The sequence below is a fragment of the Glycine soja genome, chromosome 2 (assembly GCF_004193775.1).
Source record: "Glycine soja cultivar W05 chromosome 2, ASM419377v2, whole genome shotgun sequence".
Lineage (NCBI taxonomy): Eukaryota > Viridiplantae > Streptophyta > Magnoliopsida > Fabales > Fabaceae > Glycine > Glycine soja.
Genome location: NC_041003.1, coordinates 903,525 through 922,376, shown reverse-complemented (window position 1 = coordinate 922,376; position 18,852 = coordinate 903,525). Strand labels below are relative to the sequence as shown.

The following is an 18,852-nucleotide window of genomic DNA, read 5'->3' as shown; positions in this document are numbered from 1 at the left end:
ATATTTAATTAGTCACACTTAAAATTTCTGGTTCTTCCTCAACAATATATTCTAGGGGGATCGAATTCTACCATATAAACTCAACAATATTTTCTTGCTATTCAAAGGAGTGCAAAAATGACAATGCTATTCACTAAAAAAGAGCATTATCTACCTACTAAGGTTAACCATAAAATGACAATGTCCTTAAAAATCATATAAACGGTGTTTTATGATTGAATAATAATATAAAATTATTTTATATTTTCATTACATAATTATTAAATTCTTATTAAATTTACATTTTACACACATATATATATAAAATGTAATATAATTTTGTTATATCAACCGTTTATTTTTTAATCTATGATTACGGACGTATTTGATTTTCTAAAATGCATCTATTTAGAAAAGTGAAATGCTATATTCATAACTGAAAACATGTTTAATCTTTTTTTTTTTTTTTTTTTTACATTTAAAGTTCAATGAAGAATATTGTTTATAGAATTGAATCTTCACTTTTTAAGAATTTATTATATACTTCAACCCTACATATTTATTGGTTTGGTCAATTTCTGTCCAATACATACTCAAGATTTTCAATTTTCTAAACATATTTTATTGAGTAAATAGTGATATTTATTCATGAAAATGTGTTACAGTGACAAATTAATTTCTTAAAAAAATATAAATTTAGTCTGTATAATAAGTATAATAAATTAGTATTATCGTTAAATTTATGAGATATTTTATTGTTAAATTGTAATATTTAAGAATTAATTTAACAATAAATTATATTTTTAAAGATTAATTTAATATTAACTTATAATATTTAAGGATTATTTTATCATTAAATTATCGGTCGAACCAATTTGTCTAATTTGTTAGGACTAAATTAAAAAAAATTATCTTCAAAAACTAATTTATGTTTGATACTCTCATCAAACAATTTCACTATATAGCCTATTATAATACCTAATAATGATCAAAATCACAAGTTCAAAAAATAATACTAGACAGTACAGTAATTTCTCACCCTGCTCCTCCCCCTTCAATTTAGAATTAGCACTGCCATTGAGGGAACTGAAAAGGTACAATTATTTCACAAGTTGAAGTTCAAGATACATTACGACTGACTAAAAGCCTCAAAAGCAAAAACCATATTAACTAATTAACCACACATGACACATCTACAAATTAAGTTGCACAGTGAAAATCAAGTTAAAGAGAGACACATATATAGCTTAAGGTTTCTGAATATAGAATATTACAATAACATCTAGCAAGCTAGCCATGGTCACATGAAGAGACCCGTTTGTCAAAGTGAGAGGCTGAGGTCAATACCCTTTTCTGCAGCATCTTCCTTATCACAGTTTTTGCTCTGAGATGACGCACTAGGTTCCAAAGAGTTTCGGCACCGAGCTTGCTCATCAGCGAAATCCTCAAGCTGAAACGTGGGTTTCCAAACTATATTTTCTTCCTTGGCAGTGATAATCTTACCCCTCTTGCTCTTGCGGTCACCTGACCTCAGACCCATCCACCGATCACGTGTGTCGCGGAAGTTTCTCACCAGAGCAAAGAACGTCTCCATTTTGGTCTCCTCCTCCTCTTCATGTTCTTCTTCGCGGCAAATTAACTTCCTCTTCTTGTTGCTGTTACTCTCACCCATCTTTGCCGTGAATAAAAAATTGAAGGGAAAGAACAAAGGAAGGTTCGGTGAAAAAGAGAGGGTTCATGCAGTTTTTGAGAAAATAAGGAGACAGCACGCAGTTTCTTGGTTGCTTCCGAGTTAATTAAGTGATGAATATAAGGCCAACATGGATAATGGCTCTCCATCATGAGAAACTTTGGCCAATATTATTTAAGGAATCTAAATGACCAATATGCCACAACACTAAAACTTTGTGCTTCAGTGTACCAAGTCAAAGCAAGTCTTTGTATTATATACAAGTTCTTCAATAAATTATAATTAAACAAATGTTTTCTCGATCCCACCGATTTGTTGCACCAATGGTTCAAATAAAAAAAAAAGAAAATAATACTCGGATACCCTACGTGCTAAGTGACGTGTAGTGAAAGAGAGATAAAAGAGAGAAAATAATAAGTATTATGGGTGATAATATGATGTGATGAAAAAAAAGAAAAAAATAATTAGTATTAATTATGGGTTTTGAAAATTTTGAATGTTCTGATAATAAAACTGGTATTATAAATATGTCACTTTAATTTATTTTAAGTAAGATTTTGTATTTGAATTTTATAAATGAATAAAATATAGTTAATAATAGATATTTTATTAAAAATTATTAGTCTAATTTTTAAGCTGAAATTAGTTATCCACATGTTAATGAATTCTTCACACCTGTGATGGTAATTAAAAAAATCACTCATATTTGAGTAGTGTCAAATCTGTTAGTTTTTCAATTTTCAATTTAACTTTTTATCTAATAAAATATAATTATGTAGTTTCATAATAGTTTCGTATTAAATCTCTTAGCGCTAGCTAACTAGCTTTGTTTGGAATAACAATAGAGAGGGTATATTGTTTATTTTTGTGGTTGTATTATATAGTTACATATGGATGATGCAATTAATAGAAATATAGTGGATATAATTAACCTTATAAAAGTTAGAGACTTTAGAGTTTAGGTAAATAGTAAACGGGAGGTTTGTGTTTTGGCATTGCTCGATGGGGTGACGTCGCATCATGACAACACCCATATTAGTATTACGTTTCTTTTCTTGAATATAAAAGGAAATAAAAATTGACTTAGATTAGTTCATTTTCACCCTAGTCAATATAATTTTTTTTTTATTGTTAAGCTATACATCCAAATAAGTCAACAACCCAAGTCAATAGAAAATAATTAACCACGCTTATCATCAAGCTATTCTAAAAGAGTGTACCGGTATGTCTACGTTATCAAACTACCAAAGTCGAGAAGTAACAACTGTATTTTCATTAATTATATTTTATACTTGAAGAAAACTTATATAGGTGTAATATTTTTTTATGTTATCTTTACATTTCCTTTTACTAGTGTTACGTAACTAAAATTATATTTTTTGTAAGAAAAAAAAACTAAAATTATAGTTTTATGAATAACTATGTTTTTTCCATTGAATTTTTTTCAGGTTTTTAATTTTAGTTTTTTAAAAAAAATAAAATTAACCAGTCTTAATTTCTGATATTTTTATCTATTAATATTTTAATATCTATTGTGTGAAATAATTTGTTATTTTTATTAGAAATGATTAATTAAGTTGTATATTTTGATTATTTATCTCTTGAAAAAACTATAATATATTAATGCCTAAAATATGTTTTTGGATGTTCGTAAAATTATCAAAAAATTTCCGCTCATTAAAACATGTATGCTCCTTGTCATTATAAAATTAAAATATATTATTTTTTTATCATCTAAAATTAAACTCAATTGATTAATATCACTCTCTCATTGGCCCAATTTTTAGCTACTACTCTTACGAATTTTTGGTTAACAAATCCCACAAAATACAAAAAGACTACCACAAATTTTCAAATCTTTCTTTCTTAAATTTTTAATAGTATTTTGAATGAAGTCTAGGAAAGAGGAGTTTGAAAATTTGGAGCGATTATTTTTCAATTTCGTAGGGTTTTTAATCCACAAAAATCAAAATAATAATATGAAAATTAATGACTTTATTTTACAAAAATAGTAATAAAAAAAACAATTTACCTTGATAGAGTTGTTTTACAACAATTTATCCTGTCAAAATTATTTTCTAATGCACATTTTTATCTTGTAACAAGATAAATCATTTTGAATAGTATTTTTAATGTTCATTATTTTTTAGTTTTTATATCGGTTATGTTTATAACTAATATAAAAAATATTATCTATATCACATGAAAGTGTTACTTAAGATGATACTTCCTTCCACAATACAAAAATTTATTAGAAAATAATTCTTAAAAGATAAATTGTTCTCATATAATACATTTTGGTGATTTGTTTTTTTTTTCATCCACTTTTATCCAAAAGTTAAAATCAATTTAATCTAATTTTAGGTAAAAAAAAAATATATTTCAACTCAATCAAGACAAAAACTGACAAAAATATTTACATAACAAAATTTATACTTTAATAATTTTACATAGAAAAATAACATATTTTAGTAAATATTAATTAATTTTTCAAAATCCATTAAAGAATTAAATGTTTGATTTTTCGTTATAAAATTATGTTTGTGACAAATATTATTTTAGTATCTGATGAGAATTCTTATTTTTATATTATTTTATTTGTATTCTTTAAATTTAAATTGAAACGTGTCCGGAACTATTGCATCTTAAAACCAAACATCCATTATCAAGTTGGAAAAGACCATTTTAAAGGCATAACTTATTCCGAGATTCGTGATTAACTCAGGAATTAATACCATATCAATTTTCACTTTGAAAACATAGATGTCAAATCAATCATGAGATGCCACTTCAGTAAAAGCACTGAAAAAGAAAAAATATTTTACTCGATTTCCTATCTTTTTTTAATCAGCATTTTAGATGTGCCTTTGATTTTTTAATCTTCTTTTATCTTTATTTTTATATTAGATTTTTTTTTTTGCAAATAATTTGCCAATTATTAAAAGAAATCTTACACCACAATTTAAATAATTCATCTAAATTTGAAATATAAGTTATATATTTAAAAATATTTATTTATTAAAAAATTTAATTATAATATATTTTGTGCATTTCAAAATAAGTATTACATTTGACAAACAAATTATCCTAAAATAAATGTTATGTTAATTTTTTAATGTAATACTAATGAATTTATCACTAATACGTCTAAAAAGTGTCATTTTAATTTTTTAATGTAATATTAATATTAATTTCAATTTTATAAAATTATTATTTTTTTATTATTTATTATTATTTTTTATTTGTGAAAAATAATCTATGATAACATTTATTTTGGATTATATATTTAAAATATAAATTATTATGAGTTAATTTTTTAAAAATAGACACTTATAATATATAAACTAAAATACTAATTCACTAATAAATCAAATGTAACTTAGTTGACAGTATAACATACTTTCTTAAAGAGGATGAGAAACTTTAAGTGTATGTAACTAAGTTTTGGAGTAATAATTAATCTCATAATTGATTTATTGAAGTTTTTGGAAATACTTTGAAGTCCATTGAAAAATCAAATGTATTAATTATAATGGTTAAGAAAAAGAAAAAAAATAAGGGTACAACTTGCATATGTTTATATTTTTTTTGTTACAAGATATAATAGGATCGAGAAGTTTCAAAAGCTTTTGGTTAAGCAGAGAAATGAACTTTACATACTAATATTGGATACCAAAGGGAAGGCCAAATTGTCTCTTACAAAAAAGGGCGCCCTAGTCGCCTCGGTGGAATGCAGTGAACAAAGTGTATACATCAAAAGACTTAGTCGTCGATAAAAATAAAATAAAAATAAAAGACTTAGTATTTATATTTCTTGATAATTAATAAAATGTAACTTTTATCTATTTAATAGATAAACTGTATTTATATGTTTATGTTGATTGTTTTGCCACATTTTATAAACACTAAATAATAATAATATACTTAAAAGATGATTAATATATATTTGAAAATATTATATTAGTTTTTATTTATGTTCCAGAGGTATTAAATAATTTTATATTGATATAAAATTATATTAATATTTTTTAAATGATAAAATTTTGAATATATTGACCGTTTTTGTATAAAAATATATAATAAAAAATATTAAATTCTGTGAAAAAAGAGTTTAATCTATAATAATATAAATTGATCATTCTATTTTCTACTTTTATTTTTATATCATATTATATATATATATATATATATATATATATATATATATATATAATATTAAATTATGAGTTTAATTTCTTTGCTATATAGCATTGTCAACCAATTAAAAATAATGATAATCATAACATTTACGGTAGTTATTATTAAAATTAACAATTTTATCATATACAATGATTGAATGAAAATATAAATATTGTTTATATTGTCATTATATATATATATATATATATATATATATATATATATATTGTTTACTCTTAATATGTCATTTATAAATTTTTAAATTATATAAAATTGAACATACATTTTTTATCGAAAAAATAATAATTAATATGTTTATAAAAAATATTTTTATCACAAAAATACTTCACAATTAAGTTATTGAATTGATAAAATTTATCATTTAAGAATGTTAGAAAAATGATTGAAATTTAACTTAATATCAGTACATCGTTTGTGAATTTAACCCGAAGGGTCCAATACGCACCGGGCCACACTTCATGTTTCAGCGAGGCCCAATAAGTCTTCTGTAATCGTAATTGTCTAATTGGTAAGCGGTCCATTTTGGTTGTGCCTTTTTTTTTTCGAAAAAAAAAAGTTTCTTTTTGTTTTTCATCACTTTTTCTCCCTTCAAAATTCAATTAGAAGAGGTTGGGGATGAGGAGTAAATTTGTTAACACGATTTTCTTATTACTTTTTACTGTTATATAAAAACTAAGAGATTATGACATATGTGGCTTGGCCTAAACTAGGTATGGTACACAGCTCTTGCTCTTCAAACCAAACTACCAAAGTGGCAAATGCCGCTTAAAAGATCAAATAATGAGAACATAATTGACATATAAAACTGGAAGGATGCAGTTAGAAAAATAATTTTGACTGCATACTAGCTATAATTTTCAATATCACATGTAATTAAATGCATAAAAATGTTTTTTCTTAAATAATTGGATAAAATCAATCAATTTAATTTAACACATTTTAATCTTGTGTATTTGGCATGAAAGTTAAAGAATTTTAATTTCACATGCTTAATTACTCTAGTTATTAACTGAGAGTCATATGGTTTAAGCAATAGTGTAATTAAGGTTTCATTGCGTTTACACAAGAAGAAACAATTCATTCAGCAGAAGAATTTGTTGTTTTATTTTTTTTATATGTAAAATTTTCTTGGGCTAACAACAATTATGTACTATAAGTAAAATTAACTTTTGATCAAGTGGGTTGAAGGACACATGTAATTTTTTATCAAGAAAAAAAAACTTTAGTTACTTATAAAAATATGAAGTAAATTTTTGTCTTTAATTTAATAATTTTTTATTCTTAGTAAAAATATATTTCTTTAATCTATACACTTGTTGGATAAGATGAAAAAAGTGTTTCTAACTTTTTTCTATGATTCAAGTAAAGATCATTAAAGTTTTATTTAATTTTAAAGACCATGTTATAAATTTTCATGTTAAAATATGATAAAATATTCATTTCAAAGTAGTCAATAATTATACTTTTTTCTATTAATTTCATTATAATCATTCTTAAACTTCATATATCTTAATATTTTGTATGTATTAATTTATAGATAACTTATTTCTCATTACAAACGTGTTTTTATCTTATATATAATTGATTTTTATAATAGCATCATTAATTTCTATTAAATTAAAAAATATAATTTAACATATTTAGTATTTTTATTACTTAAATTTAACTTTATTGTGCAATGCATAGATACTAGTTTACAAAAATGGTAGTAGTAATTTTAAAAGAAAATATGAGGAAAGCTAACACTTATTGTGAATTTATTTATTGAGCATGTTTTTTTAGCTCTCCTTTTGTTTTTGAAAAAAAGGCTTTTTCTCCACTTACAATTCTCTTGAAGCATCATAATGGCTAAAGAAAGTGTTATGTGTTTGTAATATTTAGGTGTTCATATTCATAAGAAATGAAGTTATAGTACATCATATTCAGATTTTAGATATAAACTTGTAGTGGGTAGATGAGAGATGCCTTTTGAGTGGCTAGATTCCTTATGCTACCTTTATCTTTAACTTTGCACAGCCTTCCATGCCATATTCGTGCGACATCCATCTATAAATAATGTAGCAATATGAACTAGAAACTTTTTTTTTTTTCTTTCTGAATAAGCCGCTCTAAAAAAAACAAGTGTTATGCTAACCTTCATTGTCATCAATCCACAAGTCATGAACCTCCAAGTTGTTCTTATTATTAATTTTTTTCCCTATAGTCTTTTTGGAATATGGTTACATTACATATTACGTGGTGTTGGCCTAAATGCTTTACAATTACATGTGATTTGTGAGGAGGCCGCTTGGTCCTGAAGAAGCTACCAAAAGCCAAAAGGAAATCTGAATTTGGATTCTGTAAGACCTTGACTATAAAAGGTGTACGTATAGAATATATATATATATATATATAATAGAATGACCAATTTTCGAAGTGCATGCAGCAAAATAATTACAAGACAAGACTAGAAGAACGATCAAGTGGAGCAGAAAAAAGAGGTTGAGGGTGATGGGAATTAATGGGCATAAAAGCTGAAAAGATTGTCTAACCAAGCATTTGAGAAAGGGCATATTTAGCAATTAAAATAAGTACTAGTATCATTGAATCCCAATTTAGCAAGTGCATTTTAGTAATTTCCTTTTCAATCCCAATGTTTCATGTCTTGCACTCTATGGCAACAATAATAACCTTTGAAAAGCCTTTGGAGAAAAGAGAAGGTGTGTTTGGTGGGTGGCAATTAGACTTAGCCCGTGCCCTGACTGACTGTTACTTTTTCTCAGCGAATGCAAGAATACCCTCCTTCAAATGCGTACATAGACACTGATCCGATCCATGATTAGGGTGGCTACGGCGCGTGCAGATTTTAGAAAAGGCAATTTGTCACTCCCTCCACTTCAGAACATCTCCAACTCAATTACAATTTACAAGTGAAGGTCATCATCACGATAAATTATTACCAGAAGGTCTAAAAACCTACAAAGCGCTTATGAGCTTATGGTTCCAAACAATTTTACATGACACCTAAATCGAATCTTTCAATTAAAAAGAAAAGAAAATTTAATCATGTGTTACATAAAAATTCATCAGAAACATGATAGTTGTCATGTAGTACTTACTTTATTTCAAGATGGTTGATATTTTAGTATTCTTTTTTTTTTCCTACATTGACTGATTATTTCCAGTTTATAATGAGATATTATAATTTTTATTTTAAATGTGTCCCAACTGAATTAAATTAATCTAATGATTTTTTTTAATATTGTACTTAGCCATCACCGTTATTCGGTAGTTACCTAATAGTTACGAATAATGAATTTATTGAGAGTAGAAATATTTTAGTAAAATTATTTTAATATGTAACACTTCTTTATTGTGAGTATTTTTTTAATTTGTGTACAAAAACTTTAGTCATATGTCATTTTGAAACAGAGGACGTAATTTCTTAGGTTACAAATCCTCTTGTAATTACTCATGCTCACTGATAATTACGTAATCATCATTCCCTTTTGTTTTACTTTCCAGATTCCCTATATCGTTACATTGTTTTTGGTTGTTTGTTTATACTCTCATCAGTCATCACCTTAATCTTCTTTTAGGACACAGATGCCAAGGTAGTTTTGGAATCTTCTACTTTGCGGTTTAAATAGGATATTGGGTTAAGTAGAACCAAATTATCATATTCTCATTGGTGGAAAAACTTCTGTAACGATTATTTTAAGCTGTAATTCTATGAAAAGAAACAAAAAATTCATCAAGTATCAGACGACTGGATTTGCTAAAACAGCGAGCGCGCGGTATCATAAGCATTTCAACTTTATTTGTATATCCAAATCACTTCAGAAGCTTTCTTGTATTGTTGTATACTTAATTACAAAACTTTTTCTCATCACCATACCATTATAACAGTAAATCATGTGAGATAAATGTCTGCAAGAAATTATTTATGGCTATGAGGATACAGTTCATTTATTTACTGTATTGTACAGGGCTCACGAGAGTGATCGGTAATACACGTCGCATCCCTTATAAGCAGACATTAGGCAAGAAAGGTACGTAACATTTTAATTCATCATATATCCACCTTAAACAAACACTAATTTTATTATCCCACATCGGAGAAAGAACTCGGCACAAGGAGAAGAAAACTGTTTACAGATAGAATGAAGTGAAAAACTTTGGTAACAACATTTACTATTAACTAATAATAACTATAACATCATTTTCACAACACATATAGAGGAAATCTCACAAGCCAAGCCGAGTGCAAGAAATTATATTTAATCATAAGCTATGATTACGAGAACGCATTGTTCTGTATAACTATAATAATTTGACACTCAAATAAAGGATAACCAAACTGTTTGGCTTGTAATGATATCTATCCATGCTTACACATAATTTTTTATGCAACTTCTGAGATGTCGACAAGTGGCTTTATTTAAATGCTTTTCCTCTTTGATCCATGAATTTCACGGTTATACAACTAGTGTTGAGAATTTATTCAAACCAATATAGACGCAATAATTGATGACCTCGCTCATGCGGGAAAACGTTCGAATCACCTTCGAAGGAATATAAGCATTTTTCTTGTAAGTTAAAGGTCCATGCGTTCAATGGGATATCTATATTGTATATCTTTTTTTTTCAAAATAAAAGGAATAAAATGAAAATTTATAATATACTCTTTCAATAATCTTTATTCATTTTTTAAACATGATTTATTATTGGTTAATGTTCTAAATTTTTTTACAATGAATCCCTGACCGTGCGTATATGAATTAAACTTAATACTTATATAAATTTTTTAAAATAAATCCCTAGACAGTTTCACCAAATTTTCAATTGAACCTCTACAAATTATAAAAATTTATAATTAAATGCCTAAATCTTTTTAATAGCAATATAGAATGGCCATGCAGATAATTTATAAACATATATTAGACAGTTATCAATTAGTACGAATTTATTAAAGAATTTTTAGAAGTAAAGCACATGCAGTGTAATAATTTAACCAAAATTAATCCTAGCCTCTATTCTTTGCCAAACTCCTTGATCCTAAACCTACCCTATGATGCGCGCGTTTAAAATTTATAACGGCATGTTGCAAAATTTATAAAACCATGGACCATGATGATAACAACAGTACTGGATCTAATTAGATATATGAAGTGGTCACAAATTCAAGCCAAACTTCCACTATATTTCAAACCTGACATAAACTATGGGAGATATGTAGTTAACAATTGGGGAGGAGCATCTAAAACACAACTCCTCAGCAATCACAACATAAGACTCACGGTCATATACACTATATTCCTTAATTAATTACTTCACTTGTAATTATACATATACATAAACACACAATTTTGCTTTAAATGGAGAATTTAATTTAGTGGGTCAGCAATGATCTATGTCATTGCCTGAAATGGACTGAGGAAGGCCTTCCAGCATGCAAAAGACTGGGGGAATTGTTAGTGTCTCAGAGTTTCCATAGGCACTCCAGCAGAAAGGATCGAGCACTATGTTTCCTTGAGCAGGAAGAAGCTCAATATCTGAGAGGGTCAAGTTGGTGCATGGTACAGAGTCACTGCAAGCAAAACGCATTGGTGGATGCCTTATGTCATATGTACCCTTTATGTTTGTGTAAACTATATCCGTTACAAAGACTGCAGAGGTCTTGTTGGAGCAATCCTTACTAAGGCAGTAAAACTGGTCAATTATAATAGGGTTCCTTACACTTTCCATGTGAATGTTACTGAATGTCACACCAGATACTGATCCTGATCCACCTTGCCATGTCTTGATTCTAACCCCATTATCTGCCACTTTTATAACCGAGTCCCTCACCGTAATGTTTGAAACACAGGCTCTAGAGTTGTGATTTCCCAGACTACCAATGCTGGATTAAATTAATAACATGAGGTTAATTAATTAATTAATTAATGAGTTTTGCTAACTAGTGTTATTAGAAAATTGATTAAGAAATTAAAATAAGAAAACATAAAAAAGTAATGAATAACGTAATTTTACGTATTCCAATAAAAATATTTTTTTTTAATTCTTTAACCAGTACTAATTAGTATTTGCTTTAATTAGTTAGATAAACTATAGTCTATATGTAAGCTCTTGAAAATAAATAATAATTACCTAATTCCATGACCAGGTCCACAGGTGATGTTCTTTATATCAACATCATGGCAACCAGCTCCAATGGACACGCAGTCATCACCTGTATGTATAAGGATAATTCATTAAACATATTTTGTTAATGACTTTTGATGCAATAGATAAAGAAAAATAAGTAGGGGATTATTTCGTGACCAACCATTAGAAATGACTGAATTGTATATTCTCACGTCATTGGTATTTTCTATGTGTATTCCATCAGTGTTGGGGCTTAGCGCTGGAGCGGTTATGTAAATTGATTCCACGTGGACACTTTCGCAGCCATCAAATCTGAAATGGAATTGGGGGCTGTTCTTGATCCTCAATCCTTGTACAGTCAAGTTGGAACTCATGAAAAACCTTATGGCCTGCAACATGCAGAGTTACATTAAATATGAACAATTATTTTCAATCACAAATCACAATGCAACATGCACTTGTGTTTGGAAAACTTACAACTGGGCTGTCACAAGGTCCTGGAGATGTTGTTCCATTAGGTCCCTGTGGCATTTATTATCAGCTGTTGTTTGAAGCCTCAAAATTGAAATTATGTTTTTTGTTCTTAAAATTTTTCAAATCATCAATAGTATACCTTATGAGGCTTACAAGGAAGGTCCCACCATTTTGCTCCTCTCCCATCTATTAAACCACTTCCTTCAAGTGACATCCCATTGATTCTATAAAAGACAAGCCATTGACGCTTGCTGTTGTTCTTTGGCCAAGATTCAGGTCCATCAGGTGGCATAAGAGTGCCATCAACCTTTACCATGAGTGCCAGCAAAGTCAATTAGTGAATTTTCCCCTTAACCATATGTAAGAAAGAAAATAACCACTAACTATCTAAAAATATTTTACACCATCATTCAATTAGAAATCGTATATGGTAAGTTTATCAGTTTCTATAAATATTACTTTAAAGTCATACCTAATTTCTTGTAAGTTAACCGTATAAATTTTATAATGTGAGTGCATAAAAATTGAACTGGACGTAAGAAGAACCAAAATTTTGCAAATTGCAAAGTACATTACCTTTAGTACTAAGCCACCTTTACAAGGACCTGTGAAAATAGTAGATTGAATAACGAAGGAGAAACCTTGGGGAACAAGGATAACTTTGACCGGTGATTCACTTTCGCAAGCAGTGTCCCATGCCATCTTGAATGACTCTGTATCATCAGTTATTCCATCTCCAATGGCCCCAAATGTTCGTACATCGAATAAGTTACTGGATGCATTGTGGTAGTTCTCGTTACCAGAGGGGCTAGGACTAGAAGCATCATCAGGAGCATTAGAAGGTGCAGGAGCAGGAGATGGTGAAATTTCAGGTGCATTATGATAATATGAGTGCTTGTGTTTTTTGTGGTAATGGTGCCTAGCTTGGGTGGGAAGAAATAAAGCAAGAAAATATAAGGACAATGCTAGTGTCAAAATATGAGAATGCCTCATTCTGAGTATTTTCTAGTATTGGAGTTAAAAAGAAGAATTAAAAAGGTTAAGATGCTAAAACTTTGAAAACTTGAGATTCCAATTCGCTCGTGACTGTCAACAACTAGATGAAAGAAATGAAGACACGAATTTTGGACTAATTGGGCACCCTGAGTTTTGGGAAATTGAAAGAAACCAGTGGTTCTACCTTGTACAAGAGTGACCACTAGGAGCACTAGAACACAAGTTGCAACAAGTATAACTTTGAGTTGGGCCTTTGGAGTACATGCAGGATCAGAAAGCGGGAGTTACTATATATAATAACAAGCCATAGTGGACAATATGGTAAGTTTCATCTGCACATTACAAATTTTTTAATGGTTTTGGAAGTGGAAACCGACAAACACTACATAGGCATTGGTCTTCTTTTAGAGATTGTGGAGTCTGCATATGACAATGCTGAAAAGAGCAAAAAGGAATAACTAGAAGTCAGGCTGGGTAGACGACAAACCTCCCATGTTCTTCCCATTACTTTTCTGTCCCATAACTAGGAGGGATTTGTTATGGATAATATTTCTTAAGAGAAAACATTATATTGAATAAAAATGTAGCTTTTATTATATTAATAACAGTACAAATAATTTTTAATATTTTTGAATAATTAAAATAGTAAATGTTTGTAATTAGTCAATGTTTCAAGACACTCTTTTAACAAAATTTTGATTACTAAAAGGAAATACACAAATTTAGCTTAATAGTGCTATAATTAGTTGAAGAGATCCTCTTGTGTTGAAAAAACTTGAGCTTCTAATCTCACCTTAATTTTTAATCTTAAACCTTCCCTTTATAATATAATGTCTACTATGCCAATAAAATTGATTAAAGAAATAAGATCGACCCCATCCAATTAAAAATGTCACCAGAGAGAATTTGTTAATTTAGTCGAATTCATTATTAACTATAATAAGTTATGATAATTAATTATCAATTAACTATGGTAGTTCTCAATTGATGAATAATGTTATTAAGGGTACATATACACGCTATAGGCACTACTAATTTTTTTGTCACTTGTCACTCTCTTCATTACTTTTTAATTGTTGAATTTTTGAAAGACTTTCTTTCTATTTATATGTCATTTTCAAAATTTTAAATATTAATTACTCTAATGTTAATTATTCCCTTAATTAATTTTTACTTAATTTTTAATTAAATTACACATGCATTTATTATGAAATAGAAATGACATATAAAGTTTTCCTTAATAAATATTTTTTAGTATTTCTTAATTTTTTACTTAATTTTTTATTGAAACAAATATTTTGTAAATGATAATTTTTTATAGTGTATATTAATAAGTTTATATCCATTAAAGTTTGTTTAATTTTAAGACTGACTAATTATGAAGAATACTATAAATTATTAAATTTAATGACACTTGAATATTAAATTCCCAATGGGATATATTTTGTGAACTGACATACAGGAGTAGCATAGTCCCTTTATACCTCCAATGCATAACACGAATATGAACATCAGATACAGATACAGACACAGTTGGGGAGCGATATGCCCATGTGCTTTGTCTAGTACATTCCATATTTATGTTTCTGGTCTCCCATTTTGATGCCCCCAAAATCATGTCTATCGTAAATCAGGCACAAATAATTTGTATAAATAATACATTCACACGATGACTGAGAATATTGGGTTTGAGAGTATGTGAACTTATGTCTGAAGTCCTACATGTATTAACAATGAATCAGTGATGAAAGAGGTAGGTAAGTAAAATTAATTTTAAATTGAATAATGTAACTGAAATGTGTGGTTAAATTAATGTAAACCACATATAATGAAAGCCACAGCCTATAGTAGTGTAAATCGTTTTGTAGCGTATAATAGTCTCATTCATTTATATATGATTTTCGTGAAAAACATTTATACTTTCATAAAAAAAATAGTGTAAGCCGCATATGTATATTGAAAAGCATAAGGGCTACAATATTTAACATATTCTCATGCTCAAAATGAACGCTCTTATATGAAAAAAAAGTTGTATATAATGATCGAACTGAAATTAGAACCTAAATCTCATGCTGGTTACCAAATCCCATTAGATAGACCCTAGTGATTCAAGTAAGGCTTATAAGAAGTAAATAGATTACCCAACCCACCCTTTGTTCAGAAGAGTGTAAAGAAAGGGTTTAAATTTTCTAAAACAAGTAAAGTTAAAATCAGTATTTAAAATCATTAATGAGAAAATTAACAGTTGATATTATAATATAGTGGTAATTATTTGTTATGTGTGTATTACCTTTTTTTTTGGTGGATTTTATATACGTGTGGATTACTTTGTGTTTTAAAGTGAATTGTTCATTTAAAGAAGCCGCATTCCTAAAAGCAATAGCAAGTGTTTTATGCGGCTGAACTTAATTTCCGTTTTAATAAAATAAATGAATGCAGTCCTTAAAAGTAGATATAGTTAATTAAACTTCTTCTTCGGCCGCAAATTAATTAAAATATTGATTTGTCTATATATCTGTAACCGTCCATCCACTCTGAAGTTGAGAATTCATGCCTCTTGCTTTGCTTCCACTCACAACATTTGCTCTATCTTAATTTCTCTTTCACCGCCCAAATTTATACCACTATTTCTGGACATGATTCCATCACTGATATACAGCTAATGATGGCGGTTTAATCAGTATTCTGTAGTATTTTTGTCTCACTTGGTTTCAGTTGGCGCCTCAAAACTCTAATGTCGCGAGCCTAAGCCTTTTCCCTTGGTTTTTTTTTTTAATTGACCAGCATATATAGTTGCTGTTGCATGTAACAGTTATTATTTTATTTTTTTTTTGTTTTCTAGACAGTGAATAATATTGCGTTTTCGTAAGGTAATTAGTAGGTTAAAATTCCTGCTTAAAGCCAGATCTATATGTCTAGTAATTAATATTAAAAAATAAAAACTACATTTAACATGCACAAAGATGCTGCTTAAAACTGAATCCAGTGTTTAAATTAAATGATTTTACCTATTATAACCAAAAAGGAAACAGAAAAGTTGAGCTTAATTAAAGTTAAGTTGCTGACTTTTGCAGCAACTGGCCTACCCAAGTTGACATTCTTAATTCAAGTAATGTATTTTAAATACTCAAATGATGGATCACGTTAGTGCTGGTTCTGATACACCCATATACAATCTAGACTAACATACGTATATGTACCCACTAATCCTATATACATACTGTTATGTGTCTTTTAGCTGGTTATTTTTAATTAATTTTAATCTTGTTTATCATTTCGTAATTTTTAGTAGTAGGTTCGTATATCTTTTTATTTATAATTATCAATTTAAAAATTTCAACAAATTTGATATTTGTTGGCTGCAAGAAAGGCATTGGCTTGGTGGTGCACTGGTGCTAATAGGTTTAGCGCCTTGGCACTTAAACGTCTCTTGCACTAATTGTCAGAATCCTAAAAATTTATGATTTTATGACACTATATAAAAGAGTTTTGTGGTTGCGAAATAGAGGAAATCAGAATATTTTGAAGACTACAAGTTGATAGTCAGGTAAATTTATGCTTTGTAATTTGATTATTCTTAATACTTTTGCTTCTTGCATGCTAGAAATAAAAAAAAACTTAAAATAATTATTTATTATTATTATTGATTTAAGTTCTTAATTTTTTTAACTAAATCAAACTGGAATCATTCCTTTGGGTTAATGTTAGAATTGAAGTCTTAGTCAATTACTCTTAAACCTAATAAAATAATTACTTAGAGATAGGAGTGGTGAAACTGATCAACTTGATCCAACTCACTTTTAACCGGATAGGTTGCCTCACCGAAGAAAGTATGTTGAAAAATATAAACCATCAGGCTTAGAGATGAATTGGCAAGTCGACCTGTCAAAACTCACCTAAAAAATAAAATATAATTACCCAATACTTTCAACTCCTATAATTTAATTTCATTCAAAGAATTTATGATTTATTAATTATTAAGGATATTTCATTAATGGCAATCCTTTTGTGCTCAAATTAGTCAATAAAAATCTAAAAATACAAAATTTAAAATAATGAATTGATGAGTCAACTAGACTAGTTGAAGATAAGTTGGAATGAATGAATTTGACGGGTCAATCCACCTTGCCCTTAACCCACCAAATTGCGAGTTAGGCAAGTTGGTGGGTGGGTTGAATCACCTAATTCATCCTATCATGGTAAAAGTCTTACATAAAACACATGCAAGCTTTCAACTACAAAATCTTAATATGTAATAGACATTTCTAAGAATTGAAATAATTTTAAACATTAAATGTGTATTCAATAAATTTACAAATGTTTATTTCAATATATAGTAGAAATTTTTATAAATTGATTTAATGCATAAGTTATTTCTATCTGTCAAACTTTAAAAAAAATAAAAAAATGTATAATGGAAGTATGATTCATTTGCACAATGTATAATAGAATCATATTTTTGTTGTATATTTTTTTCCTGAAAAAATATACACAATCGAAATATGATTTTCCGTTGTACACTAGATAATAGAATCATTGTCCAATAAAATCACAATTTCATTATTCAATGTTTTTCACACTCCTCCTAATATATTAAAATTATGATTTCGTTGTGCATCATGAAGAAGAATAAAATTTTAAATGGTAATATAGACGGAGAACAATCTTGATGGGACTAATAACAACTCTCAAATTGTATTCAGTACAATTGGACATGTACATTATATATGCTTGAAGTCCAAAAGACATAAGCATTTTTTATTGTTGGATCATAACATGGTATAAGCTTTTTAGTACATGTAGATATGTGCATTATTAATACTAAAAGCTCAAAAGACTCTTGCGTGAGGAAAACATTTAATAGGTGGATAGTTTTGTGACTCAAGTCACCAAGTACTATATGAGCATAAAAAGCTTCTGTACTGACAAAAAATGAAGCGTCTGTATTTTACTTAACATAGCATCAACATAATAACAATAACTTTCTAAAGAGTTGATATCCACTTCAACTTCACAGCATTGACTCGATAGTAGCATTTTCTCCTTTATAGGGCTCCACCCATCCACAATATTTGATAAAATCTCCCAAGAGTACACTGCTCCTTATTCCACTCCATAAAGGAGCTGAATCCATCTACTATCAATTTAAGCATCAATTATTGCTACTTAAGTTTATAAGGAAAGTCTAATAGAAAAGACGAACCCTTCAAGTAAGGAAGTTTTGGGATCAAAGTATTGCATGTTTGCATTAAACTTGACTTTAACATAACATGCATGTTCCTTTATAAAAAAAAAATTGGATTTATTACCTCCAACGAGAGTATTTTGCTATTGTAGAGGATTGTATTCAACGAGATAAAATTTGCTTGCATGTCACAGAATTTAGA

The 18,852-nt window shown here is 28.3% G+C and overlaps 2 protein-coding genes across 2 annotated transcripts; both read right to left on the bottom strand.

The window, feature by feature from the left end:
• Window positions 1-1,032: 1,032 nt before the first annotated feature.
• Window positions 1,033-1,895, bottom strand: LOC114378140 (protein NIM1-INTERACTING 1-like). The gene has a single exon (XM_028336687.1). The coding sequence runs from the start codon at window positions 1,649-1,651 to the stop codon at window positions 1,301-1,303; it is 351 nt and encodes a 116-aa protein (XP_028192488.1). The 5' UTR covers window positions 1,652-1,895; the 3' UTR covers window positions 1,033-1,300.
• Window positions 1,896-10,982: 9,087 nt separating this feature from the next.
• Window positions 10,983-13,716, bottom strand: LOC114378129 (polygalacturonase At1g48100-like). Its single transcript, XM_028336679.1, has 6 exons — window positions 13,046-13,716; window positions 12,609-12,776; window positions 12,473-12,517; window positions 12,177-12,384; window positions 11,999-12,080; window positions 10,983-11,750 (listed from the first exon to the last, which is right to left on the bottom strand). The coding sequence occupies exons 1-6, from the start codon at window positions 13,460-13,462 to the stop codon at window positions 11,249-11,251; spliced, it is 1,422 nt and encodes a 473-aa protein (XP_028192480.1). The 5' UTR covers window positions 13,463-13,716; the 3' UTR covers window positions 10,983-11,248.
• Between the last annotated feature and the right edge of the window lie 5,136 nt (window positions 13,717-18,852).

Excerpts from the sequence above, each read along its gene's own strand:
- LOC114378140 (XM_028336687.1), bottom strand. The coding sequence starts at position 1,651 with ATGGGTGAGAGTAACAGCAACAAGAAGAGGAAGTTAATTTGCCGCGAA.
- LOC114378129 (XM_028336679.1), bottom strand. The coding sequence starts at position 13,462 with ATGAGGCATTCTCATATTTTGACACTAGCATTGTCCTTATATTTTCTT. Across the intron at positions 12,777-13,045 it reads AAGGTGGCTTAGTACTAAAG|GTTGATGGCACTCTTATGCC; the intron begins GTAATGTACTTT and ends CTCATGGTAAAG. Across the intron at positions 12,081-12,176 it reads CAATTCAGTCATTTCTAATG|GTGATGACTGCGTGTCCATT; the intron begins GTTGGTCACGAA and ends TTATACATACAG.